This window comes from Macrosteles quadrilineatus, unplaced genomic scaffold, assembly GCF_028750875.1.
Source record: "Macrosteles quadrilineatus isolate MER2022 unplaced genomic scaffold, UCM_ALF_1.0 Scaffold_32__1_contigs__length_1466915, whole genome shotgun sequence".
In the NCBI taxonomy this organism is placed as follows: Eukaryota; Metazoa; Arthropoda; class Insecta; order Hemiptera; family Cicadellidae; genus Macrosteles; species Macrosteles quadrilineatus.
Window position 1 is genome coordinate 678,892 of NW_026542625.1, and position 21,203 is coordinate 700,094.

At 35.8% G+C, this 21,203-nt stretch overlaps 2 protein-coding genes across 2 annotated transcripts; both read left to right on the forward strand.

Moving 5' to 3' along the window:
• Positions 1 to 423: 423 nt before the first annotated feature.
• LOC129005772 (uncharacterized) lies at positions 424 to 8,579 on the forward strand. Its single transcript, XM_054434781.1, has 3 exons — positions 424 to 861; positions 2,628 to 2,954; positions 8,392 to 8,579. The coding sequence occupies exons 1-3, from the start codon at positions 504 to 506 to the stop codon at positions 8,577 to 8,579; spliced, it is 873 nt and encodes a 290-aa protein (XP_054290756.1). The 5' UTR covers positions 424 to 503.
• LOC129005761 (uncharacterized) lies at positions 6,023 to 19,349 on the forward strand. The gene is made up of 6 exons (XM_054434761.1): positions 6,023 to 6,116; positions 8,752 to 8,966; positions 10,667 to 10,770; positions 14,017 to 14,180; positions 17,250 to 17,385; positions 19,128 to 19,349. Exons 2-6 carry the CDS (start codon positions 8,777 to 8,779, stop codon positions 19,338 to 19,340), a joined length of 807 nt encoding a protein of 268 aa, XP_054290736.1. The 5' UTR covers positions 6,023 to 6,116; positions 8,752 to 8,776; the 3' UTR covers positions 19,341 to 19,349.
• Positions 19,350 to 21,203: the final 1,854 nt, after the last annotated feature.

Consider the following 21,203-nt stretch of genomic DNA (forward strand, 5'->3'; position numbering starts at 1 on the left):
TGTATGTCCTCAACACCGATGAGATACCTATGTCTAATTTATACCTTACTTCAGTTGGCAACAATGGCACTGAGTACTCAGTTGATCACACTGAAGAGGGAGTTCTTCCATAGCCACCTCTAATGTATTAGAGGTAGCTGTGGTTCTTCTCTCCCTTTTACTTCAGTTGGCCAAAATGGTTCGGAGCTCTTAATTCCTCTAATAAGATGGCAACACTGTCGAGCACTCTTTCTCTACTAGTTAACAATGCAAAGGAAGGGAGCTCTCTGTCTCTCTCTGTTAGGTTGGCAACACGACGGGTGGGCGAGGAGGGAGCTCTCCCTCTCTCTCACTCCAGTTATTGACTCCGAGAGTGAACACTCCGCTCCGCCTCCTAGCAACATGTTGACGTGTCATACTAGTATTTCTGTGAAGTAAATTTATTTCTCATTCGAAGATTCGATTAGATTCTTGTGTTGTGGAACTCAGTTAGATTTTGTCTATTCGGTAGTAAATATAAAAATATGACAGATTGTGCAAGTCTAGAAGCGGATGAAGCTCAGAGAAGATTCGTGTCTATTTTAAAAGAATACCCTATTATGTTGAACGTATCTATGCTCCCGGAAATACGAAAAAAGAGGACCGCCGCGTTGACGGAAATCACAAAACGTGTTGAACTTGAAATGAACGTTCCGATCACCGAGTGTCAAATAGCGAAGAAGATTCAGAACCTGAAGAGTAGGATCAAGAAGAGAAATGAACTCATGAAGGCTGGGAAGAAAACGTTTTATCTTAAAGACTGGCAAAAAGACTTCTCAGATTTTATGGAAGAGGAATCTAAGTTGGCAGCGCTGAGGGGAAACAACTTCTGGGTTGAGCAAGGTATGTATCTTGCTTTGCTTTACACAAGCATAACTTTGACTGGCGAAAGGAATAATTGTTATAGCCTAATATTTTTTATTGGGATATAGAAATGAAATGGAATCGTTTGATAACACAAACTATTTATTTATACAGGGTGGGGCAATGAGAACGCCACAATTTGTTTTAGCTGTCACATGTTAATTGTTGCAACAACGAATGATCAGCTGTGCTTAAAACATCAATTAAACTATGCCATTTTAGTAAATATTATGCCCGAGGCTATTAACACTGAGATTTTGATGTGAAAACCTATTTTTAAAATAGTGGTTCTTGTGCAAAAACCCAGAGATTGTGTGGACCACATTCCATCCTTGGTCAACATGGCACTGTTCCAGATTGGAAAACAATGGTGAACTGGGTAAAATTATTTAGGATAAACGCTTAAACCTTAAAAATAATCGGTGGGTGCCGCAAAACTCTTTGTACACCAGCAAATGTTGAAAGAGTCGCAGTATGTTGACCAAGGATGGAATGTGGTCCACACAATCTCTGGGTTTTTGCACAAGAACCACTGTTTTAAAAATAGGTTTGCACATCAATATCTCAGAGTTAATAGCCTCGGGCATAATATTTACTAAAATGGCATAGTTTAATTGATGTTTTAAGCAGAGCTGATCATTCGTTGTTGCAACAATTAACACGTGACAGCCAAAACAAATTGTGGCGTTCTCATTTCCCCACCCTGTATTTAGACCTTCATTTATATTTTTTTATCCTTTTAATGAAGGCAACTACAACACTTTTAAAATATCCAAATCCTTAACTTATATTTAGAACAAAAAAAATTAAACTAACTGTAAAGTTATCTGGGAATATTAATGGACTGGTTGTAAATGAAAAATATTACATTCCAGAAATTTATCATAAGAGTAAAAAATTGTATTAGGGCCTATTTAATTTTTACCTAGATTTTGCGAGGCGCTGCTAAATCTAGTCTATGATATGTTTGCCTTTCTCCTCATATTATAATTTTGTGAATGTCTGCCAGTACTAATACAAGACAAATATTTAAATTTATATAATATTATCATTTGATAAATATGTTGATTCAGTAGAGTCAATATATTTAACGGTAAAAAGCGGGGAGACGTTCTTCACCTATTATTTACACAGATTTTTTTCCCAATAGCTCTTTTTTGAATCTTGAAAACCTGTGATTTTGATTTTAGTGACTCAGATGCAGAGCCCCAAAGTACGATGCTATATGAAAGCCAAATTTCAGAAATCAAATCAAGAAATTAAAAAACTCATTATTTGAGGGAAAAAATGTTCAATAAAATCTATTATTGACGTAAAAAAACATACTTACATACTTTGCCTCAGGTAAAAAAGTTACATATTTAACAAAAGTGATTTTCATCATATTGCTCAGTAAATTACAGTAAAATACAGTCAGTAAATCTAATCCACTATGTTTATTTTTGTTCTAAAACTGACTTTAACTTTTAACTGTACCATGGGAATTTAATGGAGTTGTAATTCTGGTCAAAGAGGGAACAAATAACAAGGAATGAGCCAGTATGTTAAATTAATGATAAGTGCAATGGCCATCTAAAGTTCACTGATAATGATTGGTGGCAGTATGTTTATCCCGTGCTACCATTGTTTTACAGTTTGTTTCCAATATCGATTGATCCGAAGGACCTAGCTGGAAACTATCGATTGAACCATCATTTAACTAACTTTATTGACAGAAGGAGAAGGCTATAACACTATGTTTCCAGGTGCTGTATCAGCAGAACTTCTGCGAAATGATTCTGAAGGTGGAGAATTTCTTACTTTAAATGCAGAAAACTCTGAGGTGGATGTAAACAGCTATTCAGATGAAGATGAAATGTGCAAACCTCTTCCCCAAGAAATATTGATGAATCATTCTGCTGGAGAATCAACATCTCACACAGAAAAGAGACACAGACTTCCTGAAACCGAAGAAACAAAAAGGTTGTCAACTGCGGAATTGAAAAGGCTTGTCTTACTAGAACAATTAAACTTCTACAGAGATGCAAATAAATTAGTTCAGTTTAAACTAGATGAGCAGTGTAAAAAGAGCAGTAATGTCTTATAAATATGTATTATATCTATATTTAAAAGTGTCCTTTCTTTACAAAATCCTTTTTAGGACAAGGAAACAAACTTATACCCCCCCAGATTTGGTAATTAAGTTGTAAAAACCGCTCTCAAAAAGTAAGTCAGCAGCATCTCAAAAAGGTGAGACATGGAAAATTAGATGAAGATGGTACAAAGTGAGGTAAAAGATTAATACAATGGAAATTTTACAAAAAAGAGTACAGTACAATCAGAATTCAGCAATTATACTTCATAACAAAAATTGGAATCCCAGTTCCATTTTCAACTTTTCTAGCTGACCGAAATGTCTTTCTTGTTCGTCTCAGACACATACTTGTTGCCCTCATAACTGCACAAAGTGTTCTTGATCTGATCCAATTAATTACCAAACTGTATAGGTTTTTTTTCAATTTTTCTGATAGTTTTTCAGCCATAACCCTTAAAAACATTTGGAATTCATTCCCAAAAATTCCATCAACACTTTGTTACCAGAGGAGTAAAAGATGCATGTAATATTAATTTTGTATCTTTAAAAACTTGATTGGCTTGGAGTCATAGGTCTAAATAAAATTTCCATAGGGGGTTCAGTAACAAGAGTAGGCCTAACATAATGTACTGACTTTCAAGAAGGAATAGGTGAAGAATATTGAGAAAAACATTGATAGATCCAAGTACAGCACCAACAAGTTTCTCCCACAGAAACCTTAACAAAATGTTGGAACTCCTTTTATAATAGAAATTTTGGGAGTTCAATCAATCAATTCATTGAATAGTTCATAAATTGTATTATTTTCCCAGGGAAGCTATATAATTTGTATTTACAAACTGTATTCAAGTTATGTATTGCCTGAAATGGGTAAACTTCTGAAATCACACAGACCTTTATCATCTGTATAGAACCGATATTACTTTTTCTACAGTTATAAATTTAATTAGCTTTATCACCTTTGCTTAAAAACCCGCTATTATACTGTACTGATTCAGCCCATCATGGTCACGGGGGGGGGGGGGGGTACATCTCATTGTCTTATCTCCTTTCGTTATCATTGATATTACCTTATATTTTGTCAGCTGGTTTTAAATGTAGAATTGTTTTGAAAGGCAAATGAGGACGGGATTGTGATTTTTTGTTGATGACGTAGTCTTCTGAAAGATTCTCCATGCATATGAAACCCATAATAAGAAACATATACAACTCCAAGGATGACAAAATTGCACATACAAAATGCCACATTCAAAATGCTATACTTCTACGATTATAAGCTAAGCGATTATGAGTTTTATGGAACGAATTCGCAATTATAAGCTGTATCATTATAAGGTATGACACCCTACCCCTTGGAGTTTAGCACCTCACCTCAGAGACTTCAGTAAGAGAGGGACGGACTCGATCCCAGGCGTATCCAGGCATCCACTAATCGATGAGTTTGGACTGATTTCTCTTTACACTGTTTTCTTTACCTTCTACATTAGTGCCACTAGGGCCACTAGGGTGAGTGAGTTAGTAGCATTGAGATAAATAGATTATAACTTGAGTCACTACTCTTCTCTGGTTAAACATTAGAGAAAAGCGTGCCACTGTTTTTGCTAGTTTGTTTTCGGTGTTTCGTGTTGTTAGGTTGGCCGTGTCCGGTTGGTGGGATCATGCTGTCAAATTCCAATTCATTCTAACATAACCACGGGCCTACTATTTATTTGGGGTTATCCGTTATTTCAAGGATTTGTATCAAAAAGTTATTTAAGTTGTTGCACGTTAAAAACTTTGTATTTCAAGTTATTTTGAAACATTAAGTTATAAATTGTTTACTTTGTATGGTTGCCATTTCATCGAAAAGTATTAAAAGTATTTAAGTTTTTGGTTATAGTAAATAAATACTAACTTACCTCTTTTGAAGCTATGATTAATGGTGAAAATAGTCAAGTTTCCTGGTTTGGGGTTGGAGATTTTGGTTTAGTCTTAGGTTTAGCCCACGATTACTAGAAAAATACCGGTGTGGATCATAAACATAAACAAATGATGTTGTTGGCCCGAATCCTATACTAATAAGGGACTATGTTTTATCTATGCTAATAGCATGGAACATACGTTTTGGCAGTTCCATTTATTTAATCAATGTTAAATAATGTTTATTTTCGGGCCAAAAACGTCATTTTGTTGATGTTTATGATCCATACCGGTATTTTTATAGTAATCTTGGTTAGCCCTATGGCATTTTAATTAAAGAACGGCCATCGGTTTGTTATGATCTTGTTACTGTTAAAATGGGTTGCTCGTAAAATAAATAAATAAATTTATATTGCAATCATAATGTTTACATATCTTTTTTTACTATCAACAAAACAACAGGATGACGCCATCTTCATCTAGCCTCTAATTTGACAAGTCCCACCAACCGATCACATGGCCAACCTAACAACACGAAACTCTGAAACGAAACCAGCAAAAACAGTGGCTACGTTTTTTAAACACAGTAACACTGTTTTTTCCTTCCACCATGGTAACACAGTGGTTACTCCAGCTATTAATATAGTTTACTTAAGCTCAGTGGTTAGTAGTATCATAGATAAAACATACTTGAGGAGTATGTTTATCTATGTTAGTATGTTTAAATCTATGATTAGGTGGATAAAAAATAGTTGTAAAAATCACTAAAATCAGTGCTCTCTGAACGTTATCAACATTATACGCATGGAAAAAGTCTTCACGTTTGATAGTAGGATGATAAATTCAATTTACAAAAGCAAAATACAAGTCAATTATTGATTTTGTTTTCAGCAATTATTTGCTAGGTTGCTATTATATGCACTCAATATCCCTTTTTAAATGCGAGAGTATAGTATCATTGACTATTGGATGTCAAAGATAGTATACTCTGTGCATAATCTTAGCTACTGTAACTGTACTCCGTGTTTATTGTTTCCCACCATCTTTTCTAACCTTTAAAATCTTGAATCTTCCGTTCGAAGTTAGGCAATTTATTTATTTATCCTAATGAAAGGTATAGTTCCTATTTCTCAGTAGCTTGTGTATTTGTGAAGTTATAATTTTAAATAGCCCTAATTTACTGTAACTTAATCTAATCTGAAGCTGCACTTCGAAATTAGAGAAACAAAATAATTAGCCACCTAGGTGTAGGCTAGTTCTGGTGAGTAAATACATTGTAAATATTATGTTCTTTAAAAATACTGATTTTAAACATACAACCAGGCCAATGAATTTTACTGTAAGCCAGCCGATAGGTTTAAATTATGACTGTAGGCCTATCTAAGACTAAGTTTTAAAGCGATTGCTTTTGGTTTTCCTAATCCACCACTGTAAGTTGCACTAAGGTCACCTCTAGTATCAAATCAACATTTTAAAATTCCATTCTATAGGTGTACTTACTTACTTGATACTTGTGTGCTACGTCGTTGACCGACAATGTCGGATAGACTGCAAAAAAACACTAGGTACCGTACTATTAAGTATTTTACATACATACAAAACTTAACGAGGCTGTGGCGGTAAATAAGACGAGTTACACATTTTTAGGGAAGGGCTTCTAAGTACTATTAGGGGCTCTTCACTCAGCTCCTTCAGCGAGTATACTGGCCTATTTACTAAGCTGTTTCTGATTGCTGCTTTGAAAGAGGTGATGTTCATATCCCGCACCTTATCCGGCAAGGTGTTAAAAAGCCTTATGACATAGCGGGGATAGCTCTTGAAGGTGCGGGTGAGACGACATCGCGGCATGTCAAGGTGTAGTGCTTGCCGGGTGTCATAGCGGTGATGAACTTCTCTTTGGTCGAACAGATGGACATTCTCTTTCGGAAGTATTAGGATGTTCAATACGTATTGATTAGATACTGTAAGAATGCCCAGGTCTTTAAAAAGGGGTCTTGTCTACAATGCCCGTTGTAGTCGGCTGACATTATGATTCTTACAGCTTTTTTCTGAAGCAATAATATGTCCTGTGGTGCTGGTGAATGGCCCCAAGTACCAAGCCGTACATAAGATGGCTATGAAACAGAGCATGGTACACAGTTATCAAGAATTGCTTCGGGATGACGTTCCAAAGTTTCCTTAGGAGGCAAATTACCCTAGATAGCCGTGCGCATACCCTATCAATGTGTGAGCTCCAGCTGAGTTTGGGATCCAACCAGAACCCTAGAAGTTTAACCGCCTCAACCCCTTTCGGTTAGTGGGTTCAGTGTGCAGAGCAAGGACTCAGTTTTGGCTGCATTTAATTTTAGGCGGTTTGCTGTAAACCAGTTCTTGGCCAGCTCCAAAAGATGGTCAGCTTCAATATGCAGTTGCTCAATATCGCTTCCTCTAGATATCAGGGTGGTGTCGTCAGCGAAGAGGAGGGTGGAGCCATTTAGCCTCAAGTCATTCACCGCCACACTAAAAAGGAGAGGGCCGAGCACCGAGCCCTGTGGCACTCCATGTGAGATACTCCTGATGCAGAAGAAGGCCCCATTTATTGAGACTACTTGTCTGCGATTAGCCAGATAACAGTACCAGGGACTTCAGCACAATTCCGCCCACACCATCCTTTGCTAGTTTGCCTATCAGTAGCTTATGGGACACCACATCAAAAGCCTTGCTCAGATTGCAGAGTCTGAGGAGGATTGACTCGTTATGTTCGAAGGTGTCAATCCACTATATGTTATTTTTGCCTAAACAAGATCAGTTGTCAGTTTGTAATTTAAATACGTTTGAAGATATTAAAACAGAAGGAATATGGATCGTAAACGAAAACAAAAATATCGATATATCGAAAAAGTCATCCATAATAATGAATGTTCCCTTAAACAGGAAAGTAGGCTACCTTCAATTGTTCTGAAAGACTTGGCCCAAAACTTGGATGGATGAATTAGGCCTATGTTTTAGTCTAATACTCTAATAGGCCCCTATTAGCCATGAGCAACATGTGGGGCAGCTAGTGGAGCCGCCGGTGTCGGACGTGTAGAGGGGCATGAAGTCAAATGGCGCCTATTAGCCGCGAGGAGACCGGTGGCGACGCCGAAAAAGCTGCCCGAGATGTTACCGGGAGTGATTTTGCCCGGCAACATGTGTCGCGGCCATTTTAGTGTCTAGGCAGTCGGGGGGCATTGCAGTCTCCACTGACTGCGCGCGCATGCTGTAATAACTTGAAAACGAAGCCTGTCACACAGTCTACATCGTGGTTTGAGTTGATTGAGACGTGCCTTGCCATATTGCTGTTCTATTCATTAGTGACTCTCTGTTCACTTTGTTTACCAGTGCCTTTTTAACAGTGTATTCTTTCCTTCCAGTGATGGGCAGAAGTAGTTGAAAAACTTACTGGGGTGAGCACAAAGATCGTCGAACAGAGTGTAATAAATGCCTTCGCTGAGCCTAGGAACTAGAATGGGATGTCTCCTAAACTGCCTGACTCTTCGCCTCCTTTTTTTTAACAGGAGAAGAAGAAGAAGGAGCTCCGAACTGCTCAATGTCATGTTTGACACTAGAGTGTTGTGGTGAATTCCGCTGTTTGAGCGAGCTACGAATGTGTCGCGTGACTAGTGTCCAGGTTCCAAAACGCTGTGGATCACCGGTATCACCACCGGCGGCTCCACTAGCTGTGCCACATGTTGCTCACGGCTAATAGGGGTCCGAAACTGTAGTAACTTAGGCCTATTGATACAGTACCACTAACCAAGAATCATTTGACAGAGAAAGATAACATTAACCTGTAAGCATATCATATATAATTGTTTCTTGTTATTTGTATTCTCTAGGGCTATAGCCCTACTTAATGATGATTGATTTTCTTTTAGGTGGATGAATGCAGTATAGTTTAATATGTCATCTCCTTTTACATTTGATGAAGACAATAGCTCTCTTAAAGCTAGTGAAGATGACTTAAATAAATTCTCCACGTCGGTATCATATGAGTTTAACAGTTCTTTTGCGGACAAAGAGAAAAATGAAGTAGCCATTGATCAAGCGATTGCTGGACTGAAAACATGTTTGCAGCAATACGAGGATAAAGGTGAGTTTACCATTTGTAAATTTAAAAACAATACTCCTCTCTTAACCGACTCTTATGGAACCCAGATCAGGTTGTATGAAAAAAAAGAGTTAAAACAGGAAACTACATATAAACTTGTAAAATACTGTAGAAAAAAATTTATTTTTCATACAGTCACCCGACAAAGTTGGCTTCCTTGTACTGTTTATAGTACAGGAAGCTGCTAATTGCTGCATATTTATACTTTGTCGTACGGTTTATACTTTGGCGCACATCAGGATTCCATCGAAACAACACAAAACAGCGTGGTTCTATTATGCACGTAATCCGTGTACCCTTGGAAATAGGTTGGCAACACTTAAAGATAGTAATACTATGAGCAGCTGATTGACTATTATAACTACGATTTAACCTGTCATTTTGTGTTTATAGTTTTGGTATTTCTGAACATTCTGGACTTTTTTTAAAAACGTTTTAAAAACATTCCTATGATTTTAATAAACAAGAAAATACTTTTAAAGCATTTTTTTAGGGGCGGAAATACGGAACTATTTTCTCAAGTCGCAAGGAGCACATTGCTTGCCGAGGAAAAAATAGCGTAGTGACTACTTTCTCTAGGGCACCTATTTGTGTTGCCAGCTGAACCTGAAAACGTGTTGTATAGTGTTTGAAAGACTAATTATATTTATATGCTTTATAGTGACTGTAGGAAAAATATCATGTGTAACTCGAGTGCAAAAGGCCTTTGCTGCACTCGAGATCATTCCCCACTGCTCTCGTGTGCAGCAAAGTGCCACTTTGCTCACTAGTTACACAAATAACTATTTGACATTGTATGAATGAAAAACTCAAAAAATGAAGCTTAAAGTGTAGTTTTGTGATGTTTTCTTACAAAATGAACTGTTTCTTTCTTTAAAAAGTTAATCCATCACTATTTTTAATTAGGTCAAAATAGGATATGCACATGCATTGTAACATCTTCATAACAATTAGTTATTTTTGGCACAGATCTTAGTTATACCGGTACCGTAAGTATAAACGTGTTTATATGTGCCTATTCCCAGATCGAAGTAACAAATATTCAAACTTTACTCATATTATATATAGGATTGTTAATCAATAATTTATTGAAGTTCATTTCACTTGTAAAATGTTCCATGAACATTTGGTAGGAGCATCCTGGAGATTTGGAGATTTGGCATCTTGCTAGGAGGATGTTAGAAGTTGTCAGTTTACTATATACAGCTAGTGTAATAATTTGAATCAGCTGTTAAATATTTTATACTCTTTAGTCTTTGCAGTTGTTGTTTCATTGCTAAGATTCAGCTATGATAAAAAATGTTCATTGTTGTGTTGTTGTGAATTCAAATTGGAAATAAAAAAAGTGCGTTGAAAGTAACAGCTCTCTGATTTAAAGTTTTTTAAAGCTTTTACTATCTTATAGAATTTAAATCTAAAATGTTGATGTGATTCCAACACTGCTCGTCACAAGTATTTCTGGAACAACATACCAGAGTAGTAGAGCTGAAAGCGCACGACTGTCCCATAAGCGAGTTTCCTCTGTACCTCTCAGTTTCTTTTTTCTCTGTGGTTTTTAATGGTTTATTTAAGACCCTCATATCTTACAGTGCTTCAATATTGTTGACCATAAATTTTTTTGTCTGTAGGCCTAATTATGCTGATGATATCAGCTGTTGTTTAATGAGATTCTTGAATTTCAGCAAAATATTGTGAGAATCAACTAGACAAGTTGGGATTCAACATCAGTGATTTACCAGAGAAATTAAGACAAGATTTAAAAGAGGTCTTTAAAGATGATGATGGGGTGAGTTTTGGTCTCTTTAAAGAAACTCAAATCATTAAATTGAATTTATTTACAGGTATATTGGATGGAATGCTTTAAGGTGTTACACAATAAAACATCCACTTATCTACCTATAAGTCTTTGACTCAACATGGAATTAGACTTTTCACAACTGCCCAATACAAGCAGCAACTACATTTAATGATAATGAAAATGTACTTCACATTAGGATTTTCTTATTTGTGGTAGATCCTCTCATATCCGACCTTGTTGTAACCGACTCCTAGGGATATCTGACCTACAGGGTCGCCACAATGGAACAGCGCGCACTGGTCGACTGGTCGGACCCTGGTCGCACGACCAAAGTCCTTGCAGTTTGGTCGGGTCCGACTCGCTGGCTGTTGCAGCCAAAAATAGCACACAATGTAATGGGACAACGCGCACTACCCCCCGACTTGTGTCCAACCTGACCAGTACACCACTCAACCTCCAGTATTCCTAGATCAATCAAAACATTGAGCATTTGTTTTTGTGTGGTTTGTGAAGTGAATTATTGAAGTATATTGAAGTGACTTATTTGTGAAGTCAGACATATTTTCATTCAGTTCCTTTTTAGTTACACATTCAAAAACTCTAACACAATCCTTGCAGCAGTCACACATCACCACTACACAAGATATTCACACAATGTTGGAATATCTGTCCCTCAGCTACATAAGTCAGTTCTAACTACCAACTGTTTTTATGTTTCTCAGATTCTATATCGAAATCTAATTTAATAATATAATATCCAACACCTTTTTAGTTTACCCTCAATACAGAAATTAAAAAAAACAGATGCATGTTACTCCACACAATTACCAATGAAGAGGCCTAAACTTAGATCAGAGACCTAACCATACTTGACCCTGACTAAACAATCCTTGACCCTTCGACCCCCTCGCCCTCAGAATGTCTTCTGTCTTAGATCGCACTAGCTTTGGTTGTCATCGCCGACATTCTCTCATCCACTAAACAATTTGGTATAAAAGGCTTAAAAATCTTCCCAAAATCAGTTTGTACCCTTTATTTTTTAGACTGATAACAGCCAGGCATACGCACAGACATCTGTCCATGAAGGCCTATCTCATAAGTAAGGCAAATTTTAACTTACAAATGTTGTATTGTATTGTTGTATAACTACTCTCTGTTTTAGTTTAAATTTCTTGAGATGAGTAAATGTTTTTCATTTCATTTCAAAGACTTATTTTTGTAAAGTGTCGCAGGATTTTTACACTGAGAGTTTTATTTTAGCTATTAAAGAAAGGTCCTGTTTATGGGATCTATCAGCAGTAGGCCTAGATTATAGCAACAGAGGGATGAAGATGGAAGCTAGGGAGGAGATCACGCTGATGTTTGGTGGACGTGATGACGTTACTCAGGAGGAAAAGTCTCAGTTACCATTGGATGTACCCAGTATCGTTTCTTCTTCCGCTTAAACTAGGCCTACCTACGATACAAATGCACAATAGCAGATACTTCTTCAACATTCATCTTGACACTGAAGTTGGTAAAACATTCGTTGCCTTGGTTGGGTCTTGGTCGGGTCGTGCTCTGGTCGCATGGTGAATGACAACTACCGGTCGGGCGTTTGGTCGTGGTCGGGAGAGTGTGCGCTGGCCCTTATGGGTAAATCTGCTGGAGAATAAAGGGAATTGTGTGGGGAAAGATTACAGCAAATACGTTAACATCTTCTCCCGTCACAGCAACATCATCGTCTCCCATGATCTTGATGAGATTGTCTACTTGGAATGCACACTTTGGCAAACACTTTCCACGGTCGCGGAAATATGCATTCAATTCAACCCTATTGTTGATATGTTTTTCTTTTTGTGAAATAAATTAAAAAATCAGATCGGTGGCTGCTATCACTAGTCAAGCCTAATAGCTGACATAATATATTCTCCGAATGAATGAATAGAGCTGTTTTGCAATTTACTCTGAAAGTTACAGTCGGTCATAGAAGGAATCATGATTGAGCAGAAATCGGAGCTTCCTGCCTTAGCTACACAAATTCAACACTTTTGTTTGACCTTGAATTGTTTGGAAGCTCAGAACAAATCCCTCTTCAACTTGTTCAATTGAACTACTTTTAAGTACCTTTTGAGATATTTAATTCAGATCAGCTGTTTCATTTGTCAGGATCCCAATGATAAAGGACAACTGAGCCCGGTTTTGAACGATCAAAAACCTACTGACTTGTCTCAAGGTCAAACTGGTGTTCTGGTAACTTAGCGGGCACTCTAAATACTCGGCTGCTATATCCATACTATGTAACTTTTCACAAATAGGCAACGTTAACAAATACCAGAGAACTTAATAATCTGGGTTCCACTTATGTTTCTTAAACACCATTACTCCTACTCTATCCGAATAAGGATGTAAATATGTATTTCATGGTATCAACTTGTAATTAGCTTGGTTTCCTTGGAATCATACAAGCAAACGATACGCCAGTAAACTCCCGCTGATGACTAGGACTATGATTAACTAGCAGTATTAAACTTGTTCAATGTCACTAGCAAACAAGCATTTACAAGCAGTGCTAATTTTACTTCCAGCTAATGTTTGGTTTACGCTGCACTAATTTACTAATAGCTTGAGAATTAGCACTAACACTAGCGATAGCTGATTGAAGCATGATATTTTTTCCCTTCTAGAAATAATCTGGTATTTTGGAAGTTACTGTTAGTATCCTTTGCTTGCACTTTTCACAAATAGGCAACGTTAACAAATACCAGAGAACTTAATAATCTGGGTTCCACTTATGTTTCTTAAACACCATTATTCCTACTCTATCCGAATAAGGATGTAAATATGTATTTCATGGTATCAACTTGTAATTAGCTTGGTTTCCTTGGAATCATACAAGCAAACGATACGCCAGTAAACTCCCGCTGATGACTAGGACTATGATTAACTAGCAGTATTAAACTTGTTCAATGTCACTAGCAAACAAGCATTTACAAGCAGTGCTAATTTTACTTCCAGCTAATGTTTGGTTTACGCTGCACTAATTTACTAATAGCTTGAGAATTAGCACTAACACTAGCGATAGCTGATTGAAGCATGATATTTTTTCCCTTCTAGAAATAATCTGGTATTTTGGAAGTTACTGTTAGTATCCTTTGCAAATCTGTTGTTTGATAACAAAAGACTATAACTAAAAATGCTGTGACTAAGTTTTTATACAATTTTCTCTTTGTAAAATATTTACTCCCATTACAGGTGTTCAACTTTTCACAAACAAGTAACGAGTTGGTGACGATCAACGCAGATCATGTGTTGGACAGCCTCCGAGAAAACTATGAGTTGGCACAACTGCGTATGCTTCAGAGTCAGATGGAGACGTTAGTGGAGGAACACAGTCGGCTGAACAACAATCTTCAACGGTCAGTGTTTAAAGGCCTATCTTGACAGAAGAAGTAAATATACCATTTCTGTGTCAACCCATTGGCTCCGAGTTACGAGCGTTACTCGTACGGCAGCTGCAGGCCCGGCGGCTGACTTACGAGTGCCGCTCGTGATACCGCTATGCAACGCCACTAGTTGTTATTAATTTTTTTTTATTTTATACTTTGATTATCCAATTACCACTTTTTTTAGATAATTTTACTGTGAACAAACTGGTGAAACAATTAATAATTTATTACCCATTGGGTTAAAGTTGTAGGCAGTTTTAAAATGAAAATGAATGTAGTTGAATAGAACCAACAATAGCTGATAACGCAATGAACATTTTTTCAAACTACAAATTTTCCTATGGTGATTCCTATATATTGTTTTGCAGCACTTATTCCCAGGCCTGTCATCTATATATTTAATACACAGTTGTAACACTGTTTTCTCAGTAATTACTGGACCGATCTACAAGATTTATGTCTCAAATTAAAGGGGATAGTGTGTAGATTTGCCGAACTTCCTTAGAATTTACGTTTTGTCTAAGGGCTACGACCTACAGCCCTTTAAAGGTCGAGTCAATACAATTCTTATTGAAGAATATAATACACAGTTTATAAATTATTCGTCAGCTGTTTAATGTTTGTCAGACATTTGTTATTATTTTTATAACCTCACTTTCAGTATGCAATTTCTGTTTATAAACACACGATTTTGATCAAGGAAAGTGTATTTGCTAACTTATTTTTGAACTGTTTTAGTTTTCCTGCAAAGTGATCTGAAGGAAAGTAATAATTGAGTTTAAGTTTGAGTACGGAATGTGAAATAATGTCCATAGTAGGGAACGGAAACTTATTGTTTTGATCAATATAATTTATTCTCTACGGCCACCAGAATAATCATGGGGAAATCCGCTTGCAAGTTGTACATATAATTGCTAATGAGGTGGGAAACATACAAACATTTTATAGTAGGTGACGAATCTTACTCAAGATCAGTGTTAGACGTTTAGTGGTACCAAACTTTACCTTCCTGAGATGGCGAGTACGCTGGGATACGTGGAACTACAATATATCAGTGTTTTTTTTTTCAAGTACACAGGGAAGTTGCTTGAGAAACTGTGACTTACCATTCGGTTCTGGCGAAGAAGTATGTGACTTGATGTTTAATGGCAATGTTGACTCGGGTCATTACAGCGTTATAAAACTTTATCATTAACCCCAGGGTGTGAAAAGTACAAAAAGAAAAAGAAAAGGTAATCATTAACCGGGCGTAAAGAGACATACCGAACGAAAAAAATGTAGAGAACCGTTGAACTAAAAAGGTAAAGAGCAGTGTTGGTGTTAAATGTGCTCTGGAAGTCAAAAAATACCAACTCTTTTGAATTGGGGTCGTTAGATTGGATTTGTCACTACTTCAAATCTATGAATTTCGAGTTAGAACAGACTAACTGGGACACAAAAATGTTTTAGTTTTCCTGCAAAGTGATCTGAAGGAAAGTGGTAGTTGAGTTTAAGTGAGTATGGAATGTGAAATAATACCCATAGTAGGGGACGGAAACTTATTGTTTTGATCAATATAATTTATTCTCTATAGCCACCAGAACAATCATAGGGTAATCCGCTTGCAAGTTGTACAGATAATTGCTAATGATTGGTAAACATACAAACATTTTATCGTAAGTGATTAATCTTACTCAAGATCAGTGTTCGACGTCCAAATTTTACCTTCTCGAGATGGCGAGTACGCTGGGATATTTGGAACTACAATTTATCAGTGAACTATACCCTAACTATATTTTTTCGAGTAGGCCTACACAGGGAAGTTGCTTGAGAAACTGACTTACGATTTCGGTTCTGGCGAAGAAGTATCTGACTTGATGTTTAATGGCAATGTTGACTCGGGTCATTACAGCGTTATAAAACTTTATCATTAACCCCAGGGTGTGAAAAGTACAAAAAGAAAAAGAAAAGGTAATCATTAACCGGGCGTAAAGAGACATACAGAGTGAAAAAAAAAAACATGTAGAGAACCATTGAACTAAAAAGGTAAAGAGCAGTGATGGTGTTAAATGTGAGTTTATGGAAAATCTTATCAACAGCGACTATAAAAAAAGTATTAGGGGTCAAAAGAGACAAAAAACTATTTGAGTAAAATATAATACAAATCTGCATTTGAAATGGCCAGTTCTAAGTTTCACTTGAATCAACATCTTTCTGGTAATGGTAGCCTACATAGTTTTAAAATCCACGACTCCTTTTCCATCAAATTGGACCGTTAATACACTCTAACATTGAACAAAGTATGCCCAACTTTATATATACGACGTAAACACAGCTTTTACTCACAGTATGGGTCAAAGATTCGTGAAATGCGACCAACTGCTGATGCGTGATTTACATGTAGGCTAAGTGAAAAGTGACTATCTTTATTCCATACAACAAATGTAATGAAAAAAAAACGACGAATATAGGAATTTACTTGAGCAAAGTATCTAAATAGCATAAATAGCTGCTTATTAGGTTATCAGCATTATTATTTATTTTTCAAATTAAACTCGAATTAATATAAAACATTTATCTGGTTAAAATAATATATCGGTTTGATTAACATAAAATAGTTTATACAGGCAAACTATCAGTTCTATTTCATGTAAAAATTTTACAACCCCTAAATAAAATAAAAAGATAAACAGTAGGCCTATTTGTTAATTATTATTTCTTTTATTGCTGACAATATTCCCGTGGCGGAGCACGGGCGGTTTGGTTAACTAGTTTATATTACTATGTAGTAGAACATTATTAGTGATGGCAGGGACAGATACAACTTCCTACTTGGACAATATTATCTTGTCTGAGTTACATTAAATCCTTTTATGTTAAAGCACCTCGTGTAAATTTACTTTCTTTAAGTAACAGTAAGTTATTGCTCGGTTCTCTTTAAAATTGTGCTTTTAAATTCTACTAGTAAATAAAACTAAGGTGCTATTGTTTACACCTTAGAGAAATGACTACGAAAAAGAGTGAAATTTATGCATGTCATGGAACTTGTGTGTTTTACAGAAAATTAATTACTGAAAAAGAAGAATCGGAAAAGTTAGAAAATAAACGATTTGAGAAAGAAGCAAACATAATGATGTTTAACCAGAGGTTGGAAGCTGCCAAATGGGAACTAAATAACCTGCAACAACTGTCCAGGGTAGGTTGAAACCTTGTCATTGATTTTTAATTTCCCCCCTATTGGAAAAATTATACGGAGAAACTATTTTTTTGTTAAAACTTTTGAGTTTTGGAGATATTCATATTTGGCTCCCCTTAGGCCTCAACTCAAAAAAGTGGTTTTTGTAGCGAGATCTGTGTGTGGGTATAATGTGGATCACAAGATGTTTTATCAAATGTTTTGAAATTTTGATTTTTAATGGTAAATATTTTGTGAAATCCATAAAATAAAAGAAAAATCAGACTCACAAAAACAGCTTAAACAATTTTGAGTGATATGATCCTTTTAACTCTAAACAAAATGGTACCACCCCCAATTCTGTAAAAATTACGGTTCAAAGTAATTGCAATGTTTGTGATTTTACCCATTAAATATTATACTTACTCCCACCACATTTTAAGGATTGTTGACAAGCTAATGGGAGAAAGTCTTTGTTGGTTTGTTGATACCATTATTTATTTTAACTTTAACTTTTGATTATCCATTAATTTTAACTTTAACTCTTGATTATCAGTAGCCTCTCAACTCTTGGACGTAAAGCAGACATTTCTACCACTTTTGTAGACCGACTGGTTAGCTGGTTCGCAGTACTATGGGACTACAATACGTGGTATTCCACCCTTCCTAGGCTCAACTCTTGCAAGTTTTAATTGGACAACTTTTGGAACTTTTATCTTTTTAAAGTCTTTCATTATGTTTTTTTTCTTCAAATAAAGTCCCATAAAAATTCAAACAATTCCTTTTTGAGTTGAAATAAATTAAAAATTGCTAGAAATTAAAATTATATTTGAATTTGTTTAATTGTTTGCTCACTGTAGGTGCACAATCCCTCTGAAAGGTTAATTGTACTTAGTGAATTAAGATTGTTAAAACCAATAAAAGTTAACTAGTGTCCCTGTTGCTCGAATTCGAGCAATTGCTAAGTATTACAGGCGTTATTTTAAAACGAACTTCAACCAAGTCAGCAAATCGTCTCCTCCTCCCGTTTTCAACATTTCTTCTTTGAACTTTTCTGTTCTTCCAACAAAACTGATTCTGTTTAACTTGGTCTTAACCTACTGAATATTACAAACATTAATATTTACTCCCAAAAAGCTAATGAGTTTCTTTTTATAAACAGCTGTTTTTTGTTTTTAAATTTGTTCTGTGTATTTCTTATGGGGAAACCCCGACCTTTGAGAGGGTCTCACGCCCTTAAGAGTAGAAATTTTTAAATTCTAAAACCTTATTGCAAAACTACATATTGAGACAACTCTTTTGACACCTTAAACTTTGAAATTGGTCCACAAATAAGGGAGGAGTTGCGTTAACAAAAAACGGCTTCACGTATTATATATATAGATTTTATAATTTATGAATTTCTATACTGTCATTCACCTTAATTGTGTTTGCAAATAATTCTTTTGAAATCCATTTATCCTTTTGAATTGGTTTTGATGAACATTGATTTTTATTTTTGTTTATCTTAATGCCTTGAGCATTTTTTTGCAAATTTAGTTCTAAACCGCCCAAGCCTAGGGTCGTGTTGATAAAATCTAATATTGTAAATATTTTTAGAATGCACCATTAATTAATAGCCCCATAAAGTTTGTCTACATACAAAAATATCAAGCTCAGGAACTGAAACTTTGCTACCCAACAGTGGTTATTGTTTACGGTTTTCACAGAATTTAGATGTGTAACGTACAATCAAAACTAATTAAACATGTGATATTCTTTAGGGTAACCAAAAACCGAAGTATAGTATGGAAGAGCTTGATAATTTGAGACAAGAAGTACAAAAACTGAAGATAGAGATAGCCCATACAGAGGCAAAACTGAAGAAATACAACAAACTCCCATTGAGTGAGAAGGATGCACTAAAGTTGTTAACCAGGATGAAAGACGACATCAAGATTGTAGACAAAGAAATTGAAAATAAAGTTTTGGTCTAGGAAGGCTTATATTGTTTCCTTTAATCTAAAAGATCGGTCTTCTGTGACTGTGGCAAAATTGTGAATACTTCCCCCAATTATGGAATCATTATCATCGTCTACTGTGATTGCAGCAAAAACCCAGGACATATCTTGTGGTCGTGTAGACAAGATCATCGGCTCCTGCGATCGAGGCCAAATCCCTAATATAAAACGTGATGACGGAAACATCATATTATGTTACCGGTTACCGTAATCATAGCAGAATCCAAAATGTATCCCGCTGAAAAATAAATGTCATTGTCTTCTGTGATAGTGTCAAAATCTTTATCATCTCGCTCGGTCACAGAAATATTAATATCGTCTCCCCCGATCGTGTGGACATCATTTCTTTAAAAAGTGCTTTACTTAAAAAGTAACTACCAATCGTATGACAACAATCAATTCATCCATCAATATCCTACTCGTTTTAAAAAAAATTTGAAATATCCAAGACATCGCCTCTGTCTGTATGAAAGATCACCATTTTATAGGAGTCTCAGGCTAACAGTCTACCTACCAAATTCAGACAAATTAACAATATTTCAAAATTCAAAAGCGAGTTTAAAATGAATCTCTTCCGAATACAGTTTGAATCTGTTTCTGAATATTTAAATAACAGTTAAACATTTTTCTATTACATTTATTTAGTTTGTAGGAATGAATTGTAAATCTAGTTTTACTAATGGACAAAGTCACCTGTTTCATCAGCATTGCTGAAAACTTGAAATGTATTGTGACAATAATTTATTTTTGTAAAAAAATACAACCGACTTCAAACGCTCTAAAAAGAATGAAATAATTTCAATAAAGTAAACTTTTGTATTAGGCAAGCTTACGTATTTTAAGTCAGCGCGGCTCTATGATGATTTTTGATACAAAATTGAAAGAGGGTGTCCATATTGCAGGTGACTATCTATAACTAAAGGTGTTAATCTGCATGTCTTTTTCATAGTTATGCGTTAAGTGTTATTTTATTACCGTAATCAGAGATCGGCATTATAGTGGTATTAACGAGTATCTTTAAAAAGATTATAACGCATTTAAATGTTTCTAACTTGGAAAAGTAACGTTTTAATACTAAACTAGCTTCTTTTCCCTATCATAATATCAAACTAAATTATTTTCCTATTTATATAGAACACTAGCTGGCCCGACAGACGTCGTCCTGTCCTATTGTGGTTTTATGTCACATGCTCGTTCATTTTCAAGATGAGCTCGTTCGCATGGCTCAATCACGTCCTGGTTGAAGTTCGTTCGCTACGCTCACTCACCTTTAGGTTGGAGCTCGTTCGCTGCGCTCTCTTGCCTTCAGGTTAGCTCGTTCACTACGCTAACTCGCCTCCATGTTGAAGTTCGTTCGTTACGCTCACTCACCTTTTGGTTGCAAATTAGCTGTTCTCATAAATTAAAAATATATATAGTGCTGCGCCCTGTTGGTAAACCTATTAACTTTTTAATGCTATTGAACATCACAGAATCAAATTGTTTAGTTGCACCAGCTGTTAAGATTCTTTAATTCCATTTAAATATGAGTACTCATAAGGTTAACATGGGAAACTCCAGAGCCACTGGGGCGGAGCCCTATTGACGGATCTGCACCAAACTTCACACAAACCATCCTTGAATAATACTTAATAATGCCTGAAAGTTTCATTACAATCTGTCGAGCGGTTTTGGAGTCCATAAAGGACAAACATACAAATATACAAACATACAAATATACAAACATACATTGGATTTTATATATATAGATTTGTGTGTGTTATTTTCATAATGCATTTATTCTGAAGTAAACATAAAATACAAGAAAATATTTCCTTTAATATTATATAAACAAAACAG